Here is a 23,900-nt window from a genome sequence, read left to right as displayed (position 1 = left end):
ACCTCACATGACAAGTCATGTGTCCTGAGACCTCTGATGTCCGAACCTATTAGTTAATTTAAATATAAATCTCACCTACATCCAACACTGCTTCTGGCGAACGGAGTAGATGTATCTCTACATTCTTCTCCTAAAATGCGCTCTGTACTGTGCTCCAACAGTCCCGCCCCAGAGACACCCTGCGAGGCAGCCCGACTCATCGGAGGCTACGGAGCCACAGCGACCTGTGAGCTGGCGTGGCACATTGTGTCTCGTGCCCAACGGCGCACGCCCCTGCCAGCGGGCCGCTGTCAGCACAGAAGGCCTGGCCTATTATTAACCAAGGCTGCAGGGCTCTGCTGGAGCGCTACGCAAGACGGGGACATATGGCTCGCGCAGACAGCAGAAACACCATGCAGCGTGAGGTGATTAATTAAAACGCACGGGTCCTCGCCATAAGATTTTGACAGTTTATCGCCATGACAGGTGTAATTATGTTGACGAGAGTACAGGCGCCATTGCCGGTGGCGTTCGGAGGTACCCCTGTGTGCGGAAGCCGTGTGCCCCGTACCCTGCAGGCTGTACTGTGGCAACAGTTCAGCACACTGCTGAAACTCTGGACTATGTTCCTACCCCCAACCTGGCATCATACAGCACAAGTTAACATACTGAAGCCTGATGGGAATACTAACTGTACTCAATGCTTTCATAACTGACCGATTATGCCTTTCTAATTCTGTAATTATGTGATGTTGATAAAATACCTGCATTTCAGCACGTGCGCTCAACTCCAACAGTCACTTGGTAACAATGTCAGCGAAACCGAACGGAGTGTCTCAAGCACTTGTGGTGAAACGCAGTCAAAGACCATCTGAATCACAGGGAAAACTCTACCGGAGGGTCTGATCAGTTCATAAAGCAGTGACATTTGTACTTTCTGAGGCTGTGAAACAGGGAGGATTAGAGGCGGTTGACAGGAATGAGAGACTCAAACAGGTGAACTGAAAACTCAAGCATGTCAAATATTTTTATGAACAGCAGCTCTAAGACAAGAGCCAGTTACAGCCCTTACCATAGACCTATGGGAGGCACGGTTAACACCAACTGGAATTTTACTGACGCTGAAAGATTTGATATAAATCTGTGTACCGATCCGAGCGGTGTATTTTTTTTTTTTTAGTACTCCAAAATAAATTTCAGGCAGCATAATAATCTCTGCTGCACTTCATACTTATAGCTAAATCCACTTTATATCTCATAAAGCTACTCTGCATTCCTGACCTTTTTTTTTTAAAAAATATTTTTAAAATAGTCCTTCTTACAGTGCAATCCTTGATATGATGTCCAACAGAGTCAGCTTTCTATTTATAGAGAGCCCTTTGGGGAGTTTAATCCATTGAGGAACCTCTGTGCCAAAATCCAAAATTTCCTTTATAGAACACCGCCATCCCAGTCCAGCATGGGCGGACCCACTATCCCCGCGTGCGCTACTCCCTTTGCTCCATGCTTGCCTTCGCACGTGTCGAGCAGGAACGGTGGAGCTCACGGGCTTCTCTAGATGCATTTCACAACAGGTTCATGCCTGTGTACCTACACCCGTTTGCATAATCCCAGCTTGAGCCTAGGAATTCCTTGCAGGGTTCATAGAAGTTGCTCATTAACAAAAGGCCCTTTGGCTACTCATTTGTACAGGTCTGAGAGCGAAGCTCAAAGGAGCAGCAGGAAGTACAGTGGTTATGGCCATGGACTTGTAACCATATGTTGCTGGTGTTGCTCAGTCATTTGGTGCATATCCTTCAGTTTCTGTATAACAGTCTGTTTTGGATGGTAAACACAATAATGAAAAACGAGAAGACTATCTCATACATGTGTACTTAACAGCAACCTCTATTAAGATTAGCATGGAAAGTTACTAATTCGTTGGAAAGTTTTCAAGGATGTTTGGTTTTCATGCAAGCTAATTTTAGGTCTTGCCTGAAAAAATGTCTTGTCAGTACATATGCTCTGCATCTGACCACTGCTTCTGTGAAAAACATTTGAAGATTTTCCTTTACCACATCCTCTATACGCTAACTGCCACTTCCCTTACAAAAATGGCTTGTAAATTCACCCAAACTGAGGATCATTACCTCAAGCTGAAACAAATGTTCAGGAAGCCTGCTGGACATGCAATGTGCCACACATCACATGCATTCAGGCCCGGAGGAAGCGTTTAATGAACCATGTGAACCGGATTCAGTTTCAGCGGTGCTGACGTGAAATTGCGTGGGCCAGAAGGTCTAAAGCCACAGCCCTCCACCACCCTGCTGCATCTCCGCTTACCACAACAAGTGTAAAGACAGAGAGCACAATGTAGGCTGGTGGCACATGGCCTACAGCCCACAACTTCCCTCCATTCGCTGGCCTGGATCCCCATTAATCCTTGCTTTATTAGCGATATAAAAAGGTCTCGTATTAAAATTATTTATTATATTTATGTACTGTATACCTATTCGGTCACTCGTGATTATGAAAATACTTTATTGCTTTTATAATTAAACAAATTTTCTCTATAACGCAAATTTTTCAAGGAATGTATTTCAAGAATCCAACAATATTCAACTCATTAGAGCAGCTTAGCGATCAGCCGTTCAAAACCCAGATACAAGGAGGACAGAATTAAAGAACGGTTTTCCTTCTACGTAGTGAGAGAGGGAGTAGAACTGGAAGCATTTCACTTCTAGTGATTATGGAAACGCATGAAAAACATACAGGTGTTTACACTATGAAATTGCAACAGTAAGTAAAACGGAATTTGAGAACTACCTTCAGCGTCACTCGTTTCACAGAAAAAAGTGAGATGAATGCAAGTGCCGTGGTGTTCAGCCTTACCGTCATCCAGGGTGATGTCCTGCAGACCGATGGATCGGAAGGTGAGCTCCTTGTCCTCTGGTTCTTGCTTGATGGTCAACCTCTCAACTTCTTGAGGAAAGGGCTGCTGGGCAGCCAGGGGGTGCCCTAATGGGCCCACTGAAGGCAGGCTGCTCATGCTGGGGCTTGCTGCTTGAGGGGAGGGCTGGCCGTGTGAGAGGTGTACAAGAGGGCTACCAGCTGTAGGCGGGGGTGAGGAGGTTGAGTCTGGAGTGGATGACTGGTATGGAAGCGAGTGGAGCTGGGGGGAAGAAGGCCCGGAGTGTGGAGAGGCTGTGACTGACACAGGGCTTGTGGTTGGAGATGGGCACGAGGCTGACCTCTGGGTGGCAGAGTGGTAGCCAAGGGCATGCTGGAGCTGTGCTGGTGTTTGTGCCATGGGGTGGCTGGACGATGAGACCTGCAGCGGGTTGGGGCAAGGGAACCCCAGTGAATGCAGGCGTGGGGGGCCGTGGCTCAGGGGCTGGCCAGTGCCAGAAGGGGAAGTGGAGCCAGAAAGCGAGGCCATTGAGGAGTGGTAGCCAACACCCATCCCCAGGGTCTGAGAGACTGCTGGCTCACCTTGGAAGGGCATCTGCTGAAAGGGTTGGGTGGGGACCGCATTCATGGGAAGACTGGTCTGACCATTGGTCAGCAGGTTGGGTGGCAGAGGCTGGTACGCCTGCCTTGGCTGGGAGTGGAAGGCGATAGGCGGCCCTATCAACTGGCAGTTGGAGCCTGCAGAGAGCCCAGGGCCCTGGAGCTGTGGCAGGTGCTGGAGTGAGTGGGAGCCTAGCGAAGGGTATTGGGGCTGGGCCGGAGGAATGCCAGGCACCAGACCCCGGGAGGAGCTGGACAGCATGCTGTGGTGGGGGTGGGCCTGGTCAGGGGAGGACAGCTGGGGCCTGGCGGGGTGAACCAGTGGCAGGGGCAAGGGGGCAGTGGGTAGGTCTAAGTCATCCCTGTGCTCTTGTTTCACCAAGACTAGGAGGAAAACACACAACAAACAACGGTCAGATCGTCACTGTGGCCCTTTTCATTTGAGATTGGCAGTCAAATGCAATATTAGATACAGTAAACCCAAAATGCAGATCTACACACATTTCAAAAATACAATACATTACAAAGACACATGCAGGGGAATGGTTAAAAAAAAATAGTAAATTTTAAAAATTAAATCAACATTTTAATATGACACATAAAACTGAAGTATATGTATATTAGAATGTGAACGGCAAATATGAGACGATGACATCTGTATTCTGACTCTGAGGAAGATTTTGTTTGTCATATTTTTTTGCCATGCTAGTGATGAGCCCAGAAAACACATTACTTTAAATCTAAACTTTAAATCTAAATTAGGACATAACATAGATAGAGCAGACCAGCATCATCAACAGTAACCCATTTCTCAATCTGGTGCTCACCAAACAAATGCTTTAAGAGATTATTTTTATCCAACTGCAAAGCCAAGAGGGCATATGTTGTTTGTCCTTGTGCCATGGACACCATTTTGTGGGAAAGAGAGAGCACCCCGAGGCTACGGCAGCCCAGGGACAAACCGGAGAAACATGGGTTTGCAATCCTGCCTGCTCTGCACTGTAGTTTGCCAACCCCACTGCCTCTTCGACAACAAGAAAGCGCAACAGCAGGTACAGGCAGACTTGGATGTTGCTGAAAAGGGTAACTGTCCCTTGAAGCAGTAACACAAAAGTGATATTGATATCCTATGCTCGATTAGCACCGTGACAAAGGGAGAAGCTTCTCAATTTGCCAAACCTAAACCGATGCTGTTCTCTGACTGCCAGAGCAGAGCAGAGCAGTTGGACTTCGTTGACTTAGAGGAGGTAAGAGGGCCCTTGCCACTCAGACACCATTATTGCAGTAGAGAACAAAACAACAAGTATGCCTTTACCATGTATCCCTTTCATCAATAAAAAATTATGTGAAAATGAGCATTTCTAATTAATTTACTTCAAGTAAAGTCTTCCTAACTACACTTCCCACACAGCTCAAAGACCAGGCTGCAGTTTCCTGAAAAGAAGAGCTTTGCATGCTGAAAACTTAAAAACAGTTGGAAAGCATTTCACAAACAGTTGCACAGGTGTGAAACATAACTGCCAGTCACGTGACCTCTCCCTAACCACATCACATACAAACAGCCAAAGGGAAAGCTCTTCAGAAGGTGAGGCAAGAAATGGCGGCCATGGGTTCAAACAGAAGGTTCCCGTTGGGCCGGGGGCGCCTTCCTGTACCTGACAAGTAGGTAAAGCGCTGGGACTGGCTTCGCTTCCTCTTCCCGTTGCATACGTAGAACTGCACCTGGACAGCGGAGGTCACGGCCTTGCTGTGGTAAGGGGGGACCTCCACCACAATGTTTGACTACAAAGAGAAAAGCGAGACAGCTCAGGCTTCCACTGCTTATGCAGCCGCGTGTGCGCACATCTGTCGAGTCTCCTTGCAGTACAAACTTCTGCTCCATCAATCTGTCGTTCATGTTTCAACTTCATTTAGAACACAACGGTATTCTGCTGAACAATGTATTTTCAGATATGATAATTTAGACAAATTTCTACTTACTCCGTGACTTTTTTCTCGTATTATTTTTGCATCGACTTCCCACTGCGCACGTCCATCTGGAAGGCAAAATTAAATTGAGTTCTGCTGCTCACATACAAAGTTGGCCCTCCTTGAGCAATAGCACAAATACTTCTGCAACACAACTTTTGCTGGAGCTGCAGTAAATCTCCTCCTTATGAGGAGTCTGGGGAAAAAGAAAAAAAAAAAAAAATGTTTTGCTTCTTTGGGAAGTTGGGTCTTTTTTTAAATTTTGATCAGTCCTGGAAAATCACCTGAACTTTTCACTTGGCACTGGAATCAAAATGTGCCTTACCATAAAAAAAAAGAAATGATAAATATCTGTATTTTCCAGTTTTAAACATCACAAATTTAATTTGTAATAAATTAATGAACAAACATAAAAAACAAAGAGCTTCAAAGTCCCTGCTTTACCCCACTTGCTCCCAAGAGTGTTTGTTCATGTGTTGTTCATGTGTTCCTTAGAGCCAAGGAAAATCATCATCATACAGTTCCCTGAAATAACCCCCACAAATCATGCATTACTATCACTATAATAACAGTGTTACGCAAACCTTTTTACAGTGTTCAAAAATTTATGAAAAAACAGCAGGAAACAACAAGTATGCCACGATAAATGAAATCTGTGGTCTTTAGCAAACAACACCTCCTTTCCAAAGCAATCTCTAGTACAATGTGCTTAAATTACAACTTTTTTATTATTATAAATATCAGTTGAGTTAGGACCCAAGATGTGCCCATTCAGGTCACAAGAATTCAGCTTTAGGACAAGTACTTACATTTTACGCCTTCTCTTGGCTGAGAAGACATTCACATTTACAAGGAGAAAATCAGGATTTTTTGCACCTCTTGAGAGCTGTGTCCTGTTCTAATCTCGGTAATCATGGCCTGTTTGGACTGTCTAAATGTCTTCAACTTGCTCTAAGTTTCAGTTCATTTGCATTCATTTCATACCTTATTTTAGTACTGTTCAGTTGCATTAAAGGTTGAATTAATACATAAACACCGAGCATCACTTTAAAGGTGAAACTGGTGCAGATTGGGTCCAGAGACAATGATCTGTCTGAAATGCAGTCTTGAATAAGACGCGATAGACAGTACAGGAACTAAGACCAAACATGACCGAAACCCATGTATATCACTCCCAACCATACAACGGCTGTCCACAGCTGCCTGGCCCAAACAGAAATCCCACAATGCACTGTGAGGCAAGCACTGGAATAAACACTAGTAAGAACCAGAACGGTAACCTCACTGACGTATGTAGAAAAACAAAAACGGGCTTGGCAGAGGGAACAACAGGGGAATTCATTTACAGTTTTCTGCCTTAGCACCGTCACAATGTGTGTGTATCTCTTGTTTGTCAGCATTGGTTAAATGTACGTTATGGAATAGCTCTAAAAAAGCTGAACGAGCACAGGTAGACAGTTATGCCGTATTAGAGTACCTAATGAAAGAAAATAGCCTTGTTACGTTGTATTACGGTAACTACTAATATAAAGATTTTAACCTAAATGGGTGTCAATTTTTGGGCCCAAAAACGCATTAAACCATCTACCACTGAAAGTAATAGTAATTGGTAGGAAAGCTGGCAGCGTACTGGTTAGATCTGCTGCCTGTGGATTCAAAGGTTGCATGTCCAAGTCTCACCTTCAGCTCCAGGGCCCTTGAGCAACGTACTTACCCTGAATTGCTCCAGTAAAAATTACCCAGTTGTATAAATGGGCAAATAATTGTAAGTAACTTAACACTAAGTCACTTTGGAAAAGAGCATCAGCTAGATGAATAAATGTAAGTTTTCAATTTATGAGAATTCACTTGAATCATTTTTCAGAAACAACCTTCATACGATGGGAGAAGACTATAATATGTTTTAAAATCAGAGATACATTTCATCATGCTGTTGTACTGCACATCAATATCTGTTATCTCATGTTATGCTTACAACCAGTTTAAAATGGTGAAAGTGATTTCAAACTGACTAACCTTCACAGAAAACAGAGAATGTAGGATCACGACTTTGGTGGGATTAGTTGTCCATCCCTACAATCCATGTTTTCAGTGCCACTGGTCAATTAAAAACTTAATATAATTTTCAGTAGAGGACACATCAGCCACAGAAAAACCCACAGTGATCTTATGTCCCTGTAATAACAGACACAGACTCCAACTGACTTATGCTCCATAACGGTACGTTTGCAGTCACTGAAAACCAAAAGAGTTAGATATCATATACTAATGGGAGTCCAAAAAGTGTACAGTCTGGAAGACAGAAAGATGAGCGCAGTCCTGCTGTTCATTTAAAAAAAAAAAAAATCACAAAAGAAATTATTCACACAGTCAACATTCTATTAAAATAAGTTATTACACATACTTAAATACCTGGTTACCATATTTAAAAGAATAATTTAGATGAGGAAAGCTTAAGTGGGGAAAAAACACTCAGTTGCCTTGGGAAAAGGCAGGGTTACTACAAATATTAATGCTCATACTGGGATCCCAGAAGCAGAGATGAACAACAAGTTCCACTCCTATGTTCCCTGTCCGATAAAAAAAGAAATATCACGAGTGGAAACCTCCCTTTAAAGCCTAATGTTACGTCAGTACGATAGAAGCAAGTGTGATCTTGCACTTGACGTCTATACCAAGGGATCTGGCAAAAAAAAAAAAAAGGGGGGGTCAACCCGCTTCTATAAGGCCACTAGGCCAAAAGATAAAAAGTCATTCGGTATATAATGCCTAAATCCGAGTTTATCACGTTACCTAGAAAATATTTCTTGTACTACCGTAAATAAGTAAAATTAACAAAACCGTTCATAGTTGTAATAATCCAGCGAATGACCTCTGGGCCACTGCTATTTTAGCACAGGATATTTTCTGCAACAGTGTGAAATTTCACACTGCAGCAGAGGGAAGACCCACATCTGAACAACTTCAAAAAACAAGTTCAAACTATAATCTCAAGCCTCACTGGGAGCCTCTGACACCAACCCATATAAACCAAGTTTCACAGTCTCACAATAGCTAAAAAGATGCAGAATTTTATAATAATATACGTAACCCTACAATGATTAAACAACTTAGGAGAAACTTGCTCGCACAATGTCCTGAATACAAAAATAAAGTTAAAATCAGTAATATATTTTTGCATCCAGTCCTTTATGAAAACTTCCCCTAGAATATAGGACAACCAAAGGGAAGCTTTCTAGGGCTGACTACACATTTTGATTGGCTGTTTCTGTTGACACGGCAACTATGTGCTAAACTGAAGCTCTCAAATTGATCAAATTTTTCATAATCTTTCCAGTTCCCTCTTCTCCATTATCTAAATAAAGCCAGTTCTGCACAAAGGAAAACAAATACCTAAAAAGAAGCAGGAAACAGACTACTGTGATTGTGACGTGAAAGAGCACATTTTCCTGGCAGGAAAAAGGAGGGAGTGTGTTGCCATCCAGTCGGACCACATCCCACACCTGTTTTCCTTTCCCTGCATCAGTTCCCGTCCCCATTTGCCCCTTAGAAACACCGGTGTTTCAAATGCGCATCAGTTCTCCTAATTAAGAGAAGCACATCTTGTAGTGATTTACAAACATCATGGCATATATCTCAATGCAGGCTGCACCCTGCCTGCCAAATTATCCCCACTTCCCTCGGCTGTCTGACGGGGAACTCAATAGCGCCCGCAGAGCAGCACACGTGGCCTCTATGGGGGGTTGGGGTCTTGTCGGTTCAGGCTGCTGTCAAGCAGCTGGCGCAGATGAGGGAGGAGTTCTTCGTGATTGCATCCTGTTGACATGATCCTGTGAGCCCTGAGCCCTGCACCTCACCGAAAGGACATTCGCATCTTCTGCCCGATGACCGGTCACCTCACAACACGTGCGCAAATTATTCTCTGATAAAAGAGCACATTTTTCCATTCATGTTTCACTTCAGACAATACAAACCAAGACAGCAAGTCTGTTCAGAGCAGCAGTAGCAGAAAAAGACTAAACATGAAGCTTTAAAAATGCTCACTTGATTTCCAACGTTCAGAAAAATCGCTGGTTCGATAATAGGATACGATGGAAAAAAATGTCACCTTAAGAGCTGACGTGTCAAAGCACAAACTGAAATTTAGCTACGTCTATTTGGGATGACTGAAGTGATCCATGCAATGCATTAATGACAGACACGGCCTGGGGCAGGACTAGGATGCTAAGCTAAGCATTCAGCTTGTGTGTTCATCCTCTGCTCTAAGAGAAGTAAGAGTAAAGCCAAAAGCACACACTTGTTCAGGAACAGTTATGGTTTACAGAGGTTTAATCAGTGGAAGTTATTGTTCTCCCATTCCACCCATGGGGTTAACAAGCAATGGAATCAGGTAATCACCCGCCCTAGAGCACTCCCATGGGTCTATCGCTATCCAACGATGAGAAGTTAACATCAACTGCAAGGCCTCTCAAAAGTTTTCTACAAATATTTTGGAAAGATAAAGAAACAAAGAGAACAGAGACATTTCTGCAGGCAGTCTCGAAACAGTCTTGGCAAATGTCAGTTACAACGATTGTGAAGATTACAAGTGTTCAGACTTAATCCCTTTTTCCTTTCCCCTTTGCAGACATAACAGCCTCATGCACAAATTTAAAAGTCATTTGTCAGCATTTAAAAATTTGGACTCTCCTCACTGGTCTTTGGACCTGAGAACGAAAAGCTCTGGGTTCTGCTAGCAGATGCACAGAGGTACTCAGAAGATACACAGGATGTCCATTCTACTACTACTACTACTAAGATTTTATTGTGCATTTATTGTCCTGTGTATCTGCTGTTCTGTTCAGTATATTTTTTGCCGTGCTCTTGTCTCACACTGGCGTGTATTTGCACTTTATGTAGTCTTGCGTACTGTTCTGTGTTGCATCGTGGTCCTGGAGAAACGACGTTTCGCTCCACTGCATACGAGCTATATAGAGGAATGAGAATAAAAATCTACTTGACTTGACGTTTTACTGAACATTTTTCCAGGAGAAGTCAGGTTTGGCCAATGCACCTCCAAGTCCTGCAGCATTTGGAGGTGTGGTTAGAGCAGAGATTTTATGACCAGACACCCTTCCTGATGTCAACCTGTCAGGAACCATTTTATCTGGGACTGGAACTGGCACTGAATAACCAGTGGCTGGGGCGATGGGTAATTCAGTGTCACCAACTAACCTAACTATATATCTTTGGACTGAGGGAGGAACCTGGAGTACCTAGAGGAAACCCACGCAAACATGGGGAGAACATGCAAACTATAAACATGCAGAGCGGGGACTGAACCCACATTCTTTTGCACCACACAGGCACTGTGAGGCAGCAGTGTTACTCACTGGGCCACCGTGTTGCCACAGGATGTCTATTTATGGTCAATAATATGAGAGAACAGGGAAGCCTGTTGTGTTCCGTAACCTAATGCATGTGACAACAGCACTGGCACAGATGATTTTAGAGTTTCAATTTTGGCCGCTTTTCTCCAAAGCAACTTACAGTGTTAAATACTTAGTACTTACGCATTTATACAGCTGGGTATTTTTTGCGGGAGCAATTTGGGGCAAGTACCTTGCTCAGGGTTACTACAGCTGGAAGTGCGATTCAAACCTGCAACCTTTGGCTCCAAGAGTAGAAGCTGTAACTACTACACTACCACTTGTCCCAAAGCTGCAACCGTTTGCTATTAAGAGACTTTGGCATAAAACCACTTAAAAAAAATAACTGAATAATAGTGTAAAGTGTGAGAAGAACTCCCTATAAAAATATTCTGAACTTAATTGAATATTCTCCCTATATTAATGCAAAAGAACAAAGAGGTCAAGCAGAAGACTGAGCTGAAATGGAGATGTACTCTTGTGCTGCCTGACCTAGAACTAGAGGTATTTCGTAAGAGGTGGTTGTCACAGCTGTTGGCAAAGGGGACATATCAAGGCACTACAGAGATAGCGCGGACGGGGGGGGGGGTGTATCTTTACCTGGCCCCTTCTCCACAAAGACAACTTTGGATTCAGGGAAGAAGTTGGAACCTGTGATGACCATCTCCTCACCCCCACTAACGGAACAGCTGTTCAGGCTGTACTTCTCCACCTGGGGCAGCTCCTGGGCTGAGCGTTGGGCTGCAACACAGTGAATGGCCAGCAGGTCAGGATCTTCAGTGGTCAGTGCACAAACACAACTGCACACACACTTGCCTTACATGATAGTACGGACTTCACATTGACCCTCACAAAACTTGAAAACATATGGAAGTTTTTATTATTCCTTTTTTTTTTTTTTTTTTAAAAAGATGAAACATTTTTCAGGCTTTACTACCCTTCATCAGCAATACATTTACATTCAAACAAAACCACAAATAGTTACAGTGACACAAATATAACTAAGACAGGAAGAAAAGAATCTGCAGATGGGTTTCGCAATTTCCTAAAGGCACAATGTTCAGCCAGTCAAAACGAGCATCCACAACTGTAAGCCTCCAACTAACTCATAGTCATCATCTACCAATTAAGTTCTACACCACTCAAACGAACTGTAGCAGTCATCGCTCTGGCTCATGAGTTGAGAAACAGTAGGCTCATAGTTACCTCACTATGTCCTGAACATAATTTAGCACATCAGAAAGAGTGGAAGCAGAAGCCTCTAAAACACATCAAAAAGGACAGTGTGGAGTTATTGGCAGAAACACCAAACACTACTGAAACGTGATGCACCCATCAACCCAGCCACACACTCGCCTGACCTCACACACATCTACTGCCTTTAAACGCTGTCAAGGCAGCTCAGAACATCTCAACTGTCACAGTCAATCTGCATCCCGGTGCCCCTCCAGACACTGTGTGCTCGTGACAAATGGACAGGGGCTCTTTGTGTACAAAAACACGAATGAGAGTAAGAGGCTGGTTGTTGTAGGATGGTTATCACTGCAAAAACTGTCAGCTCGAGCATACTGTAGTTATGCAGGTTCCTGTGACGACACTGAACCTGGGATCCTGTACGTGCGTGTTGGCTATGTGAGAGAAGGTTAGGGGAGATACGAGAAAAACCACACTCACAGCACTCGACAGGGATTGAGGCCACCTGCAAAGACAGGACCTTCCCAGTGGGTTGTGGGATGTGCACTCGGAACACCACTCGCACCCGTGTGTTCTTCCGTCCAATGTCTGTCTCTCCCTTCCTCAGCTCGATATCAGAGTTTCGCAGCTTTAGAATGCCGGCGCAATCGATGCTACAAAGACAGGAAGGGAAGAAATGTAAGATTCTGAAAAGAAACACAACATATTAGTCTCATAGATATACATTATATGTAGAAAAACCATGTAAAACATCCTCCTGGATCACACCATCAAAGGAACATAAACACTACATTTACAAATTGAAGGTTTTAAAGCAAGTACATAGGCTATAACTTATTCCTTAGACTTCTTTTTTGCGGAATTTCTCAGTTTCCTTGTGGACATGATTTATTTTGGGTTCAGATTCAACATTTATTAAATTCACCAGGTAAGACATCACAGGTCCAATAAATGCTAATGGAACCACTGTTATTTTCACATCAACAGAATCTCAATGGTGACACACCCAAGAGTGAGTAATGCAACTCTGAAGTAGTTCACGACTGTTACCTGGCAGACATGTTATTTTCTGGAAGGAGAGGTATTTCCAGGACCTTTGTGCTGGCGATCATGATTTCCTGGCTAGCCGTAGCAACCGTCTTCCCAGTGATTCGGTGGACCTGATAGAAGGCGTGTGGCCTCAAATAGCGGTCATCAGCAGTCCCGATGAACATCTGCAGGTTGACCGGCTTCTCATTGTAACCTGTGAGCTGCAACCAAAATGCAGGTATGTTAAGGTACACGAACAGCTTCCATCCATTGACATACAACTTTTTTTTGGTAATTTAAACACTACAACAAATAGATTCACTGTGGAACGAGAAATACTTTCCATCAGCTTGGGCAGAACCCTCTGGAGCTCTGGCCTTCAACCAGGTCAAGACTGAAGTTTGCCATGAAGGCCTTCATCATACTTTCCCTGCTGTGTTCCATAACAGGGATTACGTGCACACACACAATACTGGTTGGAAATATGCCTTTCTACCACTGATTACCTTGGAAACACCAGGCATACACTAACCCCGGGCTTTCCAAAAGAGAAATCCACAGCATACCGTTATTCCGAAATCTTGACCTGAACTAAGATGCATTTTCCAGGCTTGCGACAGGGCATAGCAACTGAGACCAGACTAAAACAAAACCATGAGGAGAGAAGAGCTCCGCAGGCTGTAAATTAGATGCTAAAGACCAAGAAACACAACCACTTCTGTCTTGTGAAGAGGAGTCAAGGCAATGCCACACTGCACATCTTTACTCTACCTTAAAAGGCATTTATTCTCCAAGACTTAATCCACGAGACAGGGATGAGGATGCCTCAGGGAAGCCATCGAGAGAGGGGGCTTTTCTACTGCCACTAATGCTGAAGGAAAACAGGGTACCTTTACAACTGCGCTGCTGTTTGTGTTATGACTGGCACAGGGAGGGACCAGCAGCCACACCGGGGCTCTGTGTAAATGATAGAGGAACTCGAAGCCGCTTCCAAGAGAGCCCCCAGGCTGAACACACATCTGATCGGTGACCTTTGTTATGTACCGTTACTTCCTGCCACGGCAGAAAAATTTGGAGCGCTCAGCCAGTTACACATGAAGGGTCACATGTTGTCACCAGCTGATACACCAAAATAATTTTTTTGAAAGCAAACTCTATAACACAAATATAAAAAGAAACACTGCTGGTTTAAAAATTTTTTTTTTTCATCCTTCAGCCAGTTAAAGAAAAATGTGGTTTTTGGAAAGGCTCTCTACACTGACAGGTGTTCCATTCTCTGCAGACAGGGTGGTGAACTAATCTATTGCAGGTTCAGCACCAAGAAAACGGGATGGAGTTCAGCTGTTGTATTCTCACTTGGCGTTTCCATTCCTGGGGAAAATTCAAACTGTCACATCTGGACAGCTCTAAAGAGGAGTGGCCAGGTGAGTAAAAGTGCCATTTACAACACAACAGGTTAAAAAAAAAGGGATTGCACTGAAAAGGCCATGATTTATGTTGGCTGTGAAGCCTACAATTATCGAGTCCAGCTAGACAAACTGACTAATTTTTTTCGGTGTGGAAGAAAAAATAAAGCTCGTCATTCCAATGAAAACATTCCGATACATGGGCAACTTATTTTACTGAAACATTTTCCTACGTTTTCTAAACCGTTATTTCAAGAGGTCACAATTTAATGCAGTTGGGTAATTCAGGAGGTAAACTATCGCATCACAGGAACACGAATGCCCACAGGCTGCGAACACAGAGCCAATATAGAGGCAAACAACAATAAACTGAACGTAAGACCGATATGAAAACTTTTCCTTCAGAATTTCCTGCGGAAAAAGAATTACACCCAGAAGCACAAACTTTCACAAATTCCATTAAATAAGGCACTACTGCTTGAAAATCTGCACTCCGCCATGCTCATCCCCTCCAAAAACAGAAAAGAGGCTACGTCAATACTTAATGCGGCCGTGACTGCACCCCCTACAGCAATGCCATGAGAGACTGGCGTCCTATTCAGGAAGGAAGTGGGAAGTGCTGACACTCCCTAAGCCTGGTCCCAGGGATGCTGCCTGGCAGCTGGGACAGACAGTAACATCTCTGTGACCCTGACCACAACCTACCTCTCCGAGTTGAATCGGCCGTGCTCATTAATTACACACTGGAGGGCCCACGGCAGCCGAGCTCTTTGGCGACAGATGCAGGTACACAGGGCTGTTGCTACCAGGGTTAACAAACACTATCACCATGTTTAAAAGACCCCAAAATTAAACACACTCGTCAAACTCAAGGCCAAATATCAAAAAGTCTTAAAGGTAAAAGAAGAAAAAGTCTCCCTTTACTTCACATTAAAAGCAACCGTGAAGATTCACATCGTATTTTTTTTTTTTCGATGTCGGCATAAAACACTGTTCTTAATCACCTGTGGTATACAAGCACCTCAAATGTGTGTCAGTGTGCAGTGAGGAGTGCAAAGCTGAAAGCTTGGGAAATCTTTACTCCAACATCCTGGGAATGGCGGCCGTAGACAACATAGAGGAGGACTGATGAGTTAAGCAAACAAGACTAGAGTGAGGGTAGGGTTAGAGGCATAAACAAGCGCGAGATACTGAGGTGTGACACACTCTCGCCCCGACATTCTGCTCCTTTCCGTGACAAACCACTCCTCCCAGCTTACTCTGGATCTCACACACACACACACACACACACACACACACACACACACACACACACACACACATTTTCTGAACCGCTTGTCCCATACGGGGTCGCAGGGAACCGGAGCCTACCCAGCAACACAGGGCGTAAGGCCGGAGGGGGAGGGGACACACCCAGGACGGGACGCCAGTCCGTTGCAAGGCACCCCAAGTGGGACTCGAACCCCAGACCCACTGGAGAGCAGGACCCGGTCCAACCCACTGCGCCACCGCGCCCCCCTGCTCTGGATTAATAAACAGTAAACACTTTTTAGATTAAATGTGAATTACATCAGCACAAAAGCAAAGCAGAGAGCATATTCATTTTTGGTTCCTCATATATTCAACTCAAAAGACTTACTGGCTGCATGGAATTCCATTTTGGCCTTTGTGAAGAAGGACACACAGGTCTTGGAGAGGGCTTGTGATACATGCAGGGCTAAAGGGTGGCTGGCGCCACTGAGCAGATGCTGCTGGAGGGAAGTGTGGATCACTAGGTTGGACTCAAACTCTAAAAATGACCCCAAGAGAATAGAGCACTAATCCGGCAAATGCTCAGAAGCTCTCTGCAAAATTGTGGGATTAAAGGTACCTAGAAAGGTCTGTTATACATACCAAACACATTCATTCATACTTGCAGTTGTGGTTGAAGTTACTGGCTCCTCAATCATCTTTCAATCTCCCAAAACGGATTGAAATTAAAAACAATGATCGATGTTTGAGTTCCAACAGAAGATAACAAATTTGATCTTTTTCTTTTAAACTCAATAATGGCTAGGACAAACTTAATGGCACCCCACAGAAAGTTAACTGTTTAGGGATGCTCATTTCCTCTCTTGAAGAAGCTGGAGGTAACCTCAATGTAAAAATGTGTACGTAGTAAGTTTTGAAGTGGGTCAGAACAACAGTAGAAACTGTTACAATATCATTTTAAATTTACATGAATTTGCATTTGTGAGAGATTCGTGGTCTGCAACGTAATCATCACAAAGAACAATTTTAATGAAAATAAATACCAAAACGTAACAACTTCAACTCTGCTTTCTGAATTTGTAAACAAAAATAAAAATCTCAGAGTAAAGACACATTCCCTAGTTTAATTTTTTTTTAAGACTGAAGAGCCAAATGCGATGGCATCGCTACACACATAAATACTGCCAAAGCAATCATTAAAATCATTCATTCATTAAAATCATTCCGTCACAAAAATCCCAAGAGGAAAAATTATCCTCTATTCATTCACATACAAAACCTGAGAATGCCATGGTGGCCCTCAGGAAAGCGCGCCCATCAAATAGGAGATCAGAGCAAAACATGAAGGTGGAGCCATCCTTGCATTTCTCTGCCCTTCTAAAACCCTTTCACAGCAGCTGGAAACGGAGGCCTGATGAATCCGCAGTTATATTAAACTGGTGACATTAATACCAGCGCGAGGAACCAGTTGCACGTCTGGCCTTAACGCTAGAATAGTAAACTCAAACTTTAATGAATGCTTTGGATAATATTACATATGTAAGGCTAAATAAAGCTGGCTTATTTGGGGCCTGCATCTGTTGCACCGATCCAGCAATAGGAGCGAGCAGCGTGGCAGGTCGACGGTCGACAGAAGAGAATCGGCACCTTTAATGCCCCGGCATTTGTGGAGCAAGAGCTGAAACGCACCGAAGGCGCACCGGCCAAGCGGAGGACGAGCGCTCCTCCTTAGCCCTCACCCCTGCGAGTGAGCGGCGAGGCGAGCGTGAGCATTCCATGTCGAAGCGTGTGTGGCTCCCCCTCCCCCAACCCTCCCCGCACAGAGGGGCCCGATGATCGACGCAGGAAGCCTGCCAAGTTGTGTCCCTGTGTTTCGCCGCGGTTTCCATGGCGAGGGTCAGTGCGTGCGCAAGCGAAAGCGCCAGCCTCAGAGCCGGGGACTCAAGGTCACGGACGAACCCAGCCAGGCCCCCCCCCCCCCCCGGGGCCCCACGACGCTCTCGGACGCCGCTGCCTGGGCACAACCGACGGCACCGGCTCGCGCACAAAAAAGCCCAGTGTTGTAGGGCACCGTGTTTGTCCGTGGAGGCAGGCCACAAGTCAGAAGCAGCACGTTTTTCTCCCCCTCCGTGTCGGCTTGTTTAAATAAGGTCAGCGCAGAGAGGCACAGCCCTCTGCGAGCGCCTGCTGTCTGTGACACAGGAAGCGCTTTCTAGGTAAAAGACCGCCTGCGGCTTATCCTAACAAACCCTTAAATTTAAGGCGCGGCACCGATATCTTGTGCAAATCAAATTAATCCCCCATCGTAATAACCCGATTACACAGTGAATAATCAAACCCTCTATTTACCAAACTGCAGTGAAACCTGTTTAGCGTCAAGGACGCTTCCTTTGACATACTTTCCCTAAATGTTATCCTTCAATACGTGGGGCTGCAACTAAATGCTGGCGTGGCCCTGCCTACCGCTACCCATTTTATAAATGTGGAAGTTTAATATGTGGAACATTTTCACTCTTTACAAAGCTGGAAATTTTATTTGAGAAACTCAGACAGTAATGTCTCCAAATACTACAGCGACATTATTAAGAAAGTATAGAGTACGTATGCCGCATATATGTTTATGCTGCGTAGAAGGGCCGCCCGATGGGCTCCCTGATAGGAGCCAGCCGTAGGAAGAGCAGCCCGGTTACACAGCCCAGCGGCGTGAAGGGGGAAGAGCGCTACCGTCCCTTCACGTTAGGAAACGCAATTAAGCCGATTAAATACGCACAAGGGTACCGCTGCCAGACAGGCTATGGGCTTACACGTCTCCTAGCAACCGGCGTGACGCAACCGGCTGCCCTCTGCGACGCTCACCTGAGTCGGTGCACCTCCTCGGGCCGAGGAGTCCTACCCACCCCCACCACCTACACGAGCTTTCCGTGCTTTCCGCACGCACAACCTCCGGCATCAACGTACACAGCGCCTGCTGTGTTTGCTCGCTTTACGTGACTGTTGTGGCAACTGTTGCAGAGATAGGGGCTTCGTGCTGCGGGCTCTGGTTTTGCTCCAGCTGCTGTCAAAATTGACAAAACCATTCATTTCTAGTTAATTCTGGATTCTTTTTATAGACTTCATTACGCTGAGGTTCTGGTTTAAAGAGGTGGTTCTATAAGTGATATAAGTAACTGTACAGAAGCCAATTCTGCTTCCATGGGTGTGGAACGATACAGGTGCGATGATCACCAAACTAACCTCCGCCTTTAACGGCACTTTGCGGAGCATTTATCGAACAAGACGACAGAAACGTTCCGTCGTGTGCGTGCAGAGCCCTGCACCAATAGCTGAAGGTTATCGATAACACAACATACCCAGACTACTGAAGAATTACAAAGTGAACATAGCACGCTGACTCGACCAAGCATGCTTTCATTGCTGTTACAGCTCAACAAAGGCTAGAATATTTGTGATGTGACGGCATAAGGAGTACAGATCTGCAGACCTAGAATGCCCTCTCTATCAAATTTACACTTCTTCACAACGCCCCCCCATCTCAATGCAGCCCTCAGCTTCACTCAGGGAACCAGACAAGGCCCGGCAGAGAAGATAAGTGAACGTGGTCTCACTTCAGAAAAGCAACATAACAACTGCGAGGCTACAAAGAGCTCAGCACAGGACATCAATAATGCATTTCATCACCCCCTGGGTATCTTACACATTTAACAAGACAATGGCACCCTTCCAGCTCTCATAGTCTGTTTGCCTTTGACTTTGCCACTTTGCACTACTTTCTACTCTGGGAGGGTAACCGTCAAACCCAAGCCTGTTCATCTGATACAGGAACTGGAACTGATCCAAACGGCGGAGTGTCGTCATGCTGGGTAGGTCCCGGATTCCCGAGTTCCCCGAACGTACCAATGTACGGAGGGGAAAGAGAATGATTCGGGATGTTCTGCTTTCTGACAAACGTTGAAGCGAATTGCTCCAACGGGATGAGGTCGTCAACCTGGGCAAGGTGCAGGTGACGCTACTATTGTGACGCGTTACGGCTACATTATACATCAGCAGAGATCCACCTGGCTTCAGTGATGGGCTGCTGCTAGAGTAGTTAATCATTAGCCACAAATAGTTTTGGGATAAAGATCTGTTCAGGAAACAGGTCAGAAGATGTGGGAATCTGGAAACACTTTTAAGGAAAACAAAGGTCTCAGAACAGAAAAAACATCACATGCGAATGAAGACACATTAACGACACTATGAGAAAAGTTAGGAAAATGCCCTACCAAAGTGTGTATACATAATTATGTGTGCTGTTTTATTGTATGATTTTATAGCAATATTTTCAATCAGTCATCATTCGATTGTATGAATGCTGTTCTCTAGATTACTTGCCCCGCATATAGTATTATATTTAGTACATATACATTTATTGTATGTTTTCAGTTTATCGGGTTCATCACGTTTTATTCACTTAGCAGACGCTTTTCTCCAAAGCAACGTACATCTCAGAGGGAAACTACGAAGAATGCATTACCTCAACACAAGGAGAGATTTGGATACAAACACATGATTCTGAAGTTCAGCTAATTAGTCACAACCCCCCATATGAACCAGTATACATCGTATAAACGCTTCTTTTTTGGCAAACTCCAGAAATCCATTAGAGTCTCAGCAAATAACATTCGAATAAAGATCCGAACAAAGACCTGCCTTTTCCTCAGGACAGCATTACGTATTTTGTACAGGATACAACATATTTGTATTTTGAACTGTGAATCACCAGCAGAGCAGCCTGGCATTTCACACAGTATGTCTTTATGGTTAGGGGGATGCGGTGGCGCAGTGGGTTGGACCCCAGTCCTACTCTACGGTGGGTCTGGGGTTCGAGTCCCGCTTGGGGTGCCTTGAGACGGACTGGCGTCCCGTCCTGGGTGTGTCCCCTTCCCCCTCCGGCCTTACGCCCTGTGTTACCGGGTTGGCTCCGGTTCCCCGCGACCCCGTATGGGACGAGCGGTTCTGAAAATGTGTGTGTGTCTTTATGGTTTACAGCAAACAATAACAATTACCAGTACCTTCTCAAACTGTCTATCTTTGTATCATCAATATGACAATTTACTACATTACAGTAACTCCAGCTATCCTGTCATGTGCAATGATGGCGTGAACAGAGCTGTGAAGAAACAGCGTAAATGTTTCTGCTAAATATTCATCAGCTCACAACAGTACTAGACTTAAAGGCCAGAGAGGAAGGTCACAGGAAGGCTGCACATGAACCAGCTCCAATACTAAGACAGTGCAACGCAAGTGTGGTTCATACACCCCGCAAGGAAATTAATCTAGGATATGCCGAGGAACACAAAGAGCACAAACCGACGGCACTTCCTGAAAAGTTGAACATTTGCAGCTTATACACCAAAGACATGACTTGATTTCATAAGTGACATCACTGTCACATGTGCTTAGCTTTTTTTAAACGTATCCCCATGGTCATGGAGTAAACAGTGAGATGTTCCATACATATTTTCACGCGTCACATGGAAACACTTCTCCCACCAGAAACACTATCATTGCAACTCAGGATGACATGAGGAAAAAAGAAAAATATTTTAACCCTTTAGCGCAACTCCATCAGCTGCATAATACTGGCAGGCAATACAGAAGTCACAAAACATGTTCATGACCACAGTAACCATCAAGTAAGGGCTAGGGGTCTTACCTTGACCACTGGGTGTCCTCCAGAGGCTGCCTTAACTGCCCCTCGACTGCCCTCGGTTTCATAGTGGGCTCTGTGGTGAGCCTTGGGGTGTACTTCGATCTTCAGTTCATATTGTCCAAATTGGCTGGGCAACGGCCAATCGAGGGGGGGGAGGGAGGAGGTGCTGTTGGAGCAATGCAGAAAAATGGTTTGATGAGAAGGAAGAGGAGGATATCTAGCAACAGCTCGTAGCAGTTCGCGATGCTGCTTTTGGATGCAAAGGTCGCAGGTTCAATCCCCACCTCTGGCCGCAGTACCCTTGAGCAAGGTACTTACTCTAAAATTGCTCCAGTAAAATTACCCAGCTGTACAAATGAGTAAATAATTGTAACCTTTTAACACTTTTAAGTCACTTTGGAGAAAAGCATCAGCTATATGAATAAATGTAAATATCGTTACTACGGTATTAAGATAGGGATGTCTGAAATACACTCATTGAAAACGGCAGAACAAGTTGCGTATTGTAGAGCTGTCTTGCCAAAACACTGGTTTCAATGACACTACACCACCGCCAATAGCAGCTACATTTATTTAAACAAAGGTTTTACATTTAATTTTCCTGTAAGCTGTGATGCTCTCACACAAGCGATGAAATCGTCTCCAGCTAATGGGTCAGAGACAGAAAAGTGCTAAATGGGTATCAGTATCCCTGTGTGGAGTCAGAGCCTTTTTACTGCACCGACAGCAGTATTTCTGAAAGAAAAGGTGGTTTAAAAAAAAACAGAAGAGAAAAAAAAAAAAAAAAAAAGGTGTGAAACTGCAGGTCACACTCCCGGCTGTGTTTGGCATCTGTGCTGTACAGGTGTTTTCTGCGCTATTTGCAGTGCTTCATCCCGGCTGCAAGAGTTTTATAGCACATGAAAATCATGGCTTCATTACTTCATTACTTAACTCACCTGCTTGGTCCAACTTCAGATTCAGAGAAAGGCTACATAGCACGCATCACATCAACAACACAAGCTCTTTGAAGGCAAAAAAAAAAAAATATAAAAATGCTAGTGTGTTATACACATGTGAAACTCATGAAAAGGCCACTGTAAAGACCAGACTGGAAAAGTTCTAACGAAACATTTGATTAAAAGCAAACGAAACACATGATCCAGCAACAGATTCCTGTGACCAGATCTCTCGTTTCATTGCGACTGCCTAATATTTTCAGTGAGAAGATGCCACTGATTTAGGCCAATCAGTATCTGGCCTGCATTACGCTGATGGTCTGGAAAATGCCCATCTGTTGACAATGCTAGCAAGCTGCAAGAGTACACTCAAGTCCACGAAAGTGTTATTTCCCCCAGTTTTGCATACAGACTAACTATAGCCCTCATAATTTTCCACAAGACAAAAATGTGGTTAAACTGCAAAACACAATGAAGGTGACAGGCGCATTTCTCCCCACCAGAAAATTGAGCGAAAAAAAGAAAAAAAGTGGGGGGGGGGGGGGAAGCACGTCTCTGCTTTTGGCATGAAAATGAAAACGGACACACAGGAAACGTGGAGCTGGCAGGGCTCACCTCACCTGAAACCTTAAATAGCCTAACCTTTGCTCAGCATCCGCTCCCCTCCATAGAGATCTGGCTCTGGCTGTGGCCACCTCCTGGACCAATCCCTCCCCAGAAGGCCTCTACCCTGAACCGGAGGCATTTCTAACGCCACGTACAGCTCTTCTCGGGGCGAAACGGCAACTCTTTCTACAAATCTCGTCATCGACTTCAGCAGTAAACCCGAAATCGATTTTGATATTTGCCTACAGACTTACTAATAAAGGCCCGCAAATGATGCTTCCGTGCAAGTGGCTTTGTTCACGAAGTGTCGCGTTTTCATTGAAATTTTATACGTTTCCAGTTTGCAGAAGGCCAGAAACAAAGCTTTCCAAGTTCGAAGCTGCAGCTTCATAAACTTGTTTATCCGCTGTACAATGTAATCGACGCGGAAAACTATGCCTGGCACCACCGCCCACTGAAAAACAGGCGTTCCAAAGTAATACTCACTAGCATATGCTGATTGAATCCTTTCAACTTCGGCTAAAACGGTCTCCAAATCTGAGGTTTAGATAGTACAGTCATTCTCTTGTTAATGCCATACGTGGTCAAGGTTGGTGCACTTTTACAGCCATACCATTTTTGGACCATGTTCATTAACGCTTAGTTTCGGGACCACGCGCATAAGCGTGCTTCATTTAATGTACACGTCTATGAGCGGACCTGCACGACCTACCAACAGTCTGTAAAAGAAATGACACCCATTAATTATTTGAAAACGAAAACATACCTACGCATGTATTTATTTATACGTAAAAAGTAATGGGAGGCTTTCCACTTTTCTGTATTTTTGTTAAAATACTGAAATAAAAATACGGTGAAATTATGTATTAAAATACGCATGTAACTGTCAGTTCTACTTTTGTTAAAGTGCATGGTGTACAATCTGCATTGTATGACATCA

The 23,900-nt window shown here is 44.5% G+C and overlaps 1 protein-coding gene across 2 annotated transcripts in view; it reads right to left on the bottom strand.

Moving 5' to 3' along the window:
• The window catches only part of LOC108926313 (nuclear factor of activated T-cells, cytoplasmic 3-like), a 48,461-nt gene that overhangs the window by 9,219 nt on the left and 15,342 nt on the right, over window positions 1–23,900 (bottom strand). For both annotated transcript variants that reach the window (XM_018738929.2, XM_018738930.2), the window contains exons 3-9: window positions 21,420–21,582; window positions 13,089–13,288; window positions 12,519–12,691; window positions 11,445–11,585; window positions 5,449–5,504; window positions 5,124–5,250; window positions 2,851–3,852 (exon numbers count right to left, since the gene is read on the bottom strand). In XM_018738929.2, the coding sequence (XP_018594445.1) occupies window positions 2,851–3,852; window positions 5,124–5,250; window positions 5,449–5,504; window positions 11,445–11,585; window positions 12,519–12,691; window positions 13,089–13,288; window positions 21,420–21,582 (1,862 nt within the window). The remainder of the gene's footprint in view (window positions 1–2,850; window positions 3,853–5,123; window positions 5,251–5,448; window positions 5,505–11,444; window positions 11,586–12,518; window positions 12,692–13,088; window positions 13,289–21,419; window positions 21,583–23,900) is intronic.

The sequence above is a fragment of the Scleropages formosus genome, chromosome 7, assembly GCF_900964775.1.
Source record: "Scleropages formosus chromosome 7, fSclFor1.1, whole genome shotgun sequence".
Classification (NCBI taxonomy): Eukaryota; Metazoa; Chordata; class Actinopteri; order Osteoglossiformes; family Osteoglossidae; genus Scleropages; species Scleropages formosus.
This window is presented reverse-complemented; position numbering and strand designations above follow the sequence as displayed.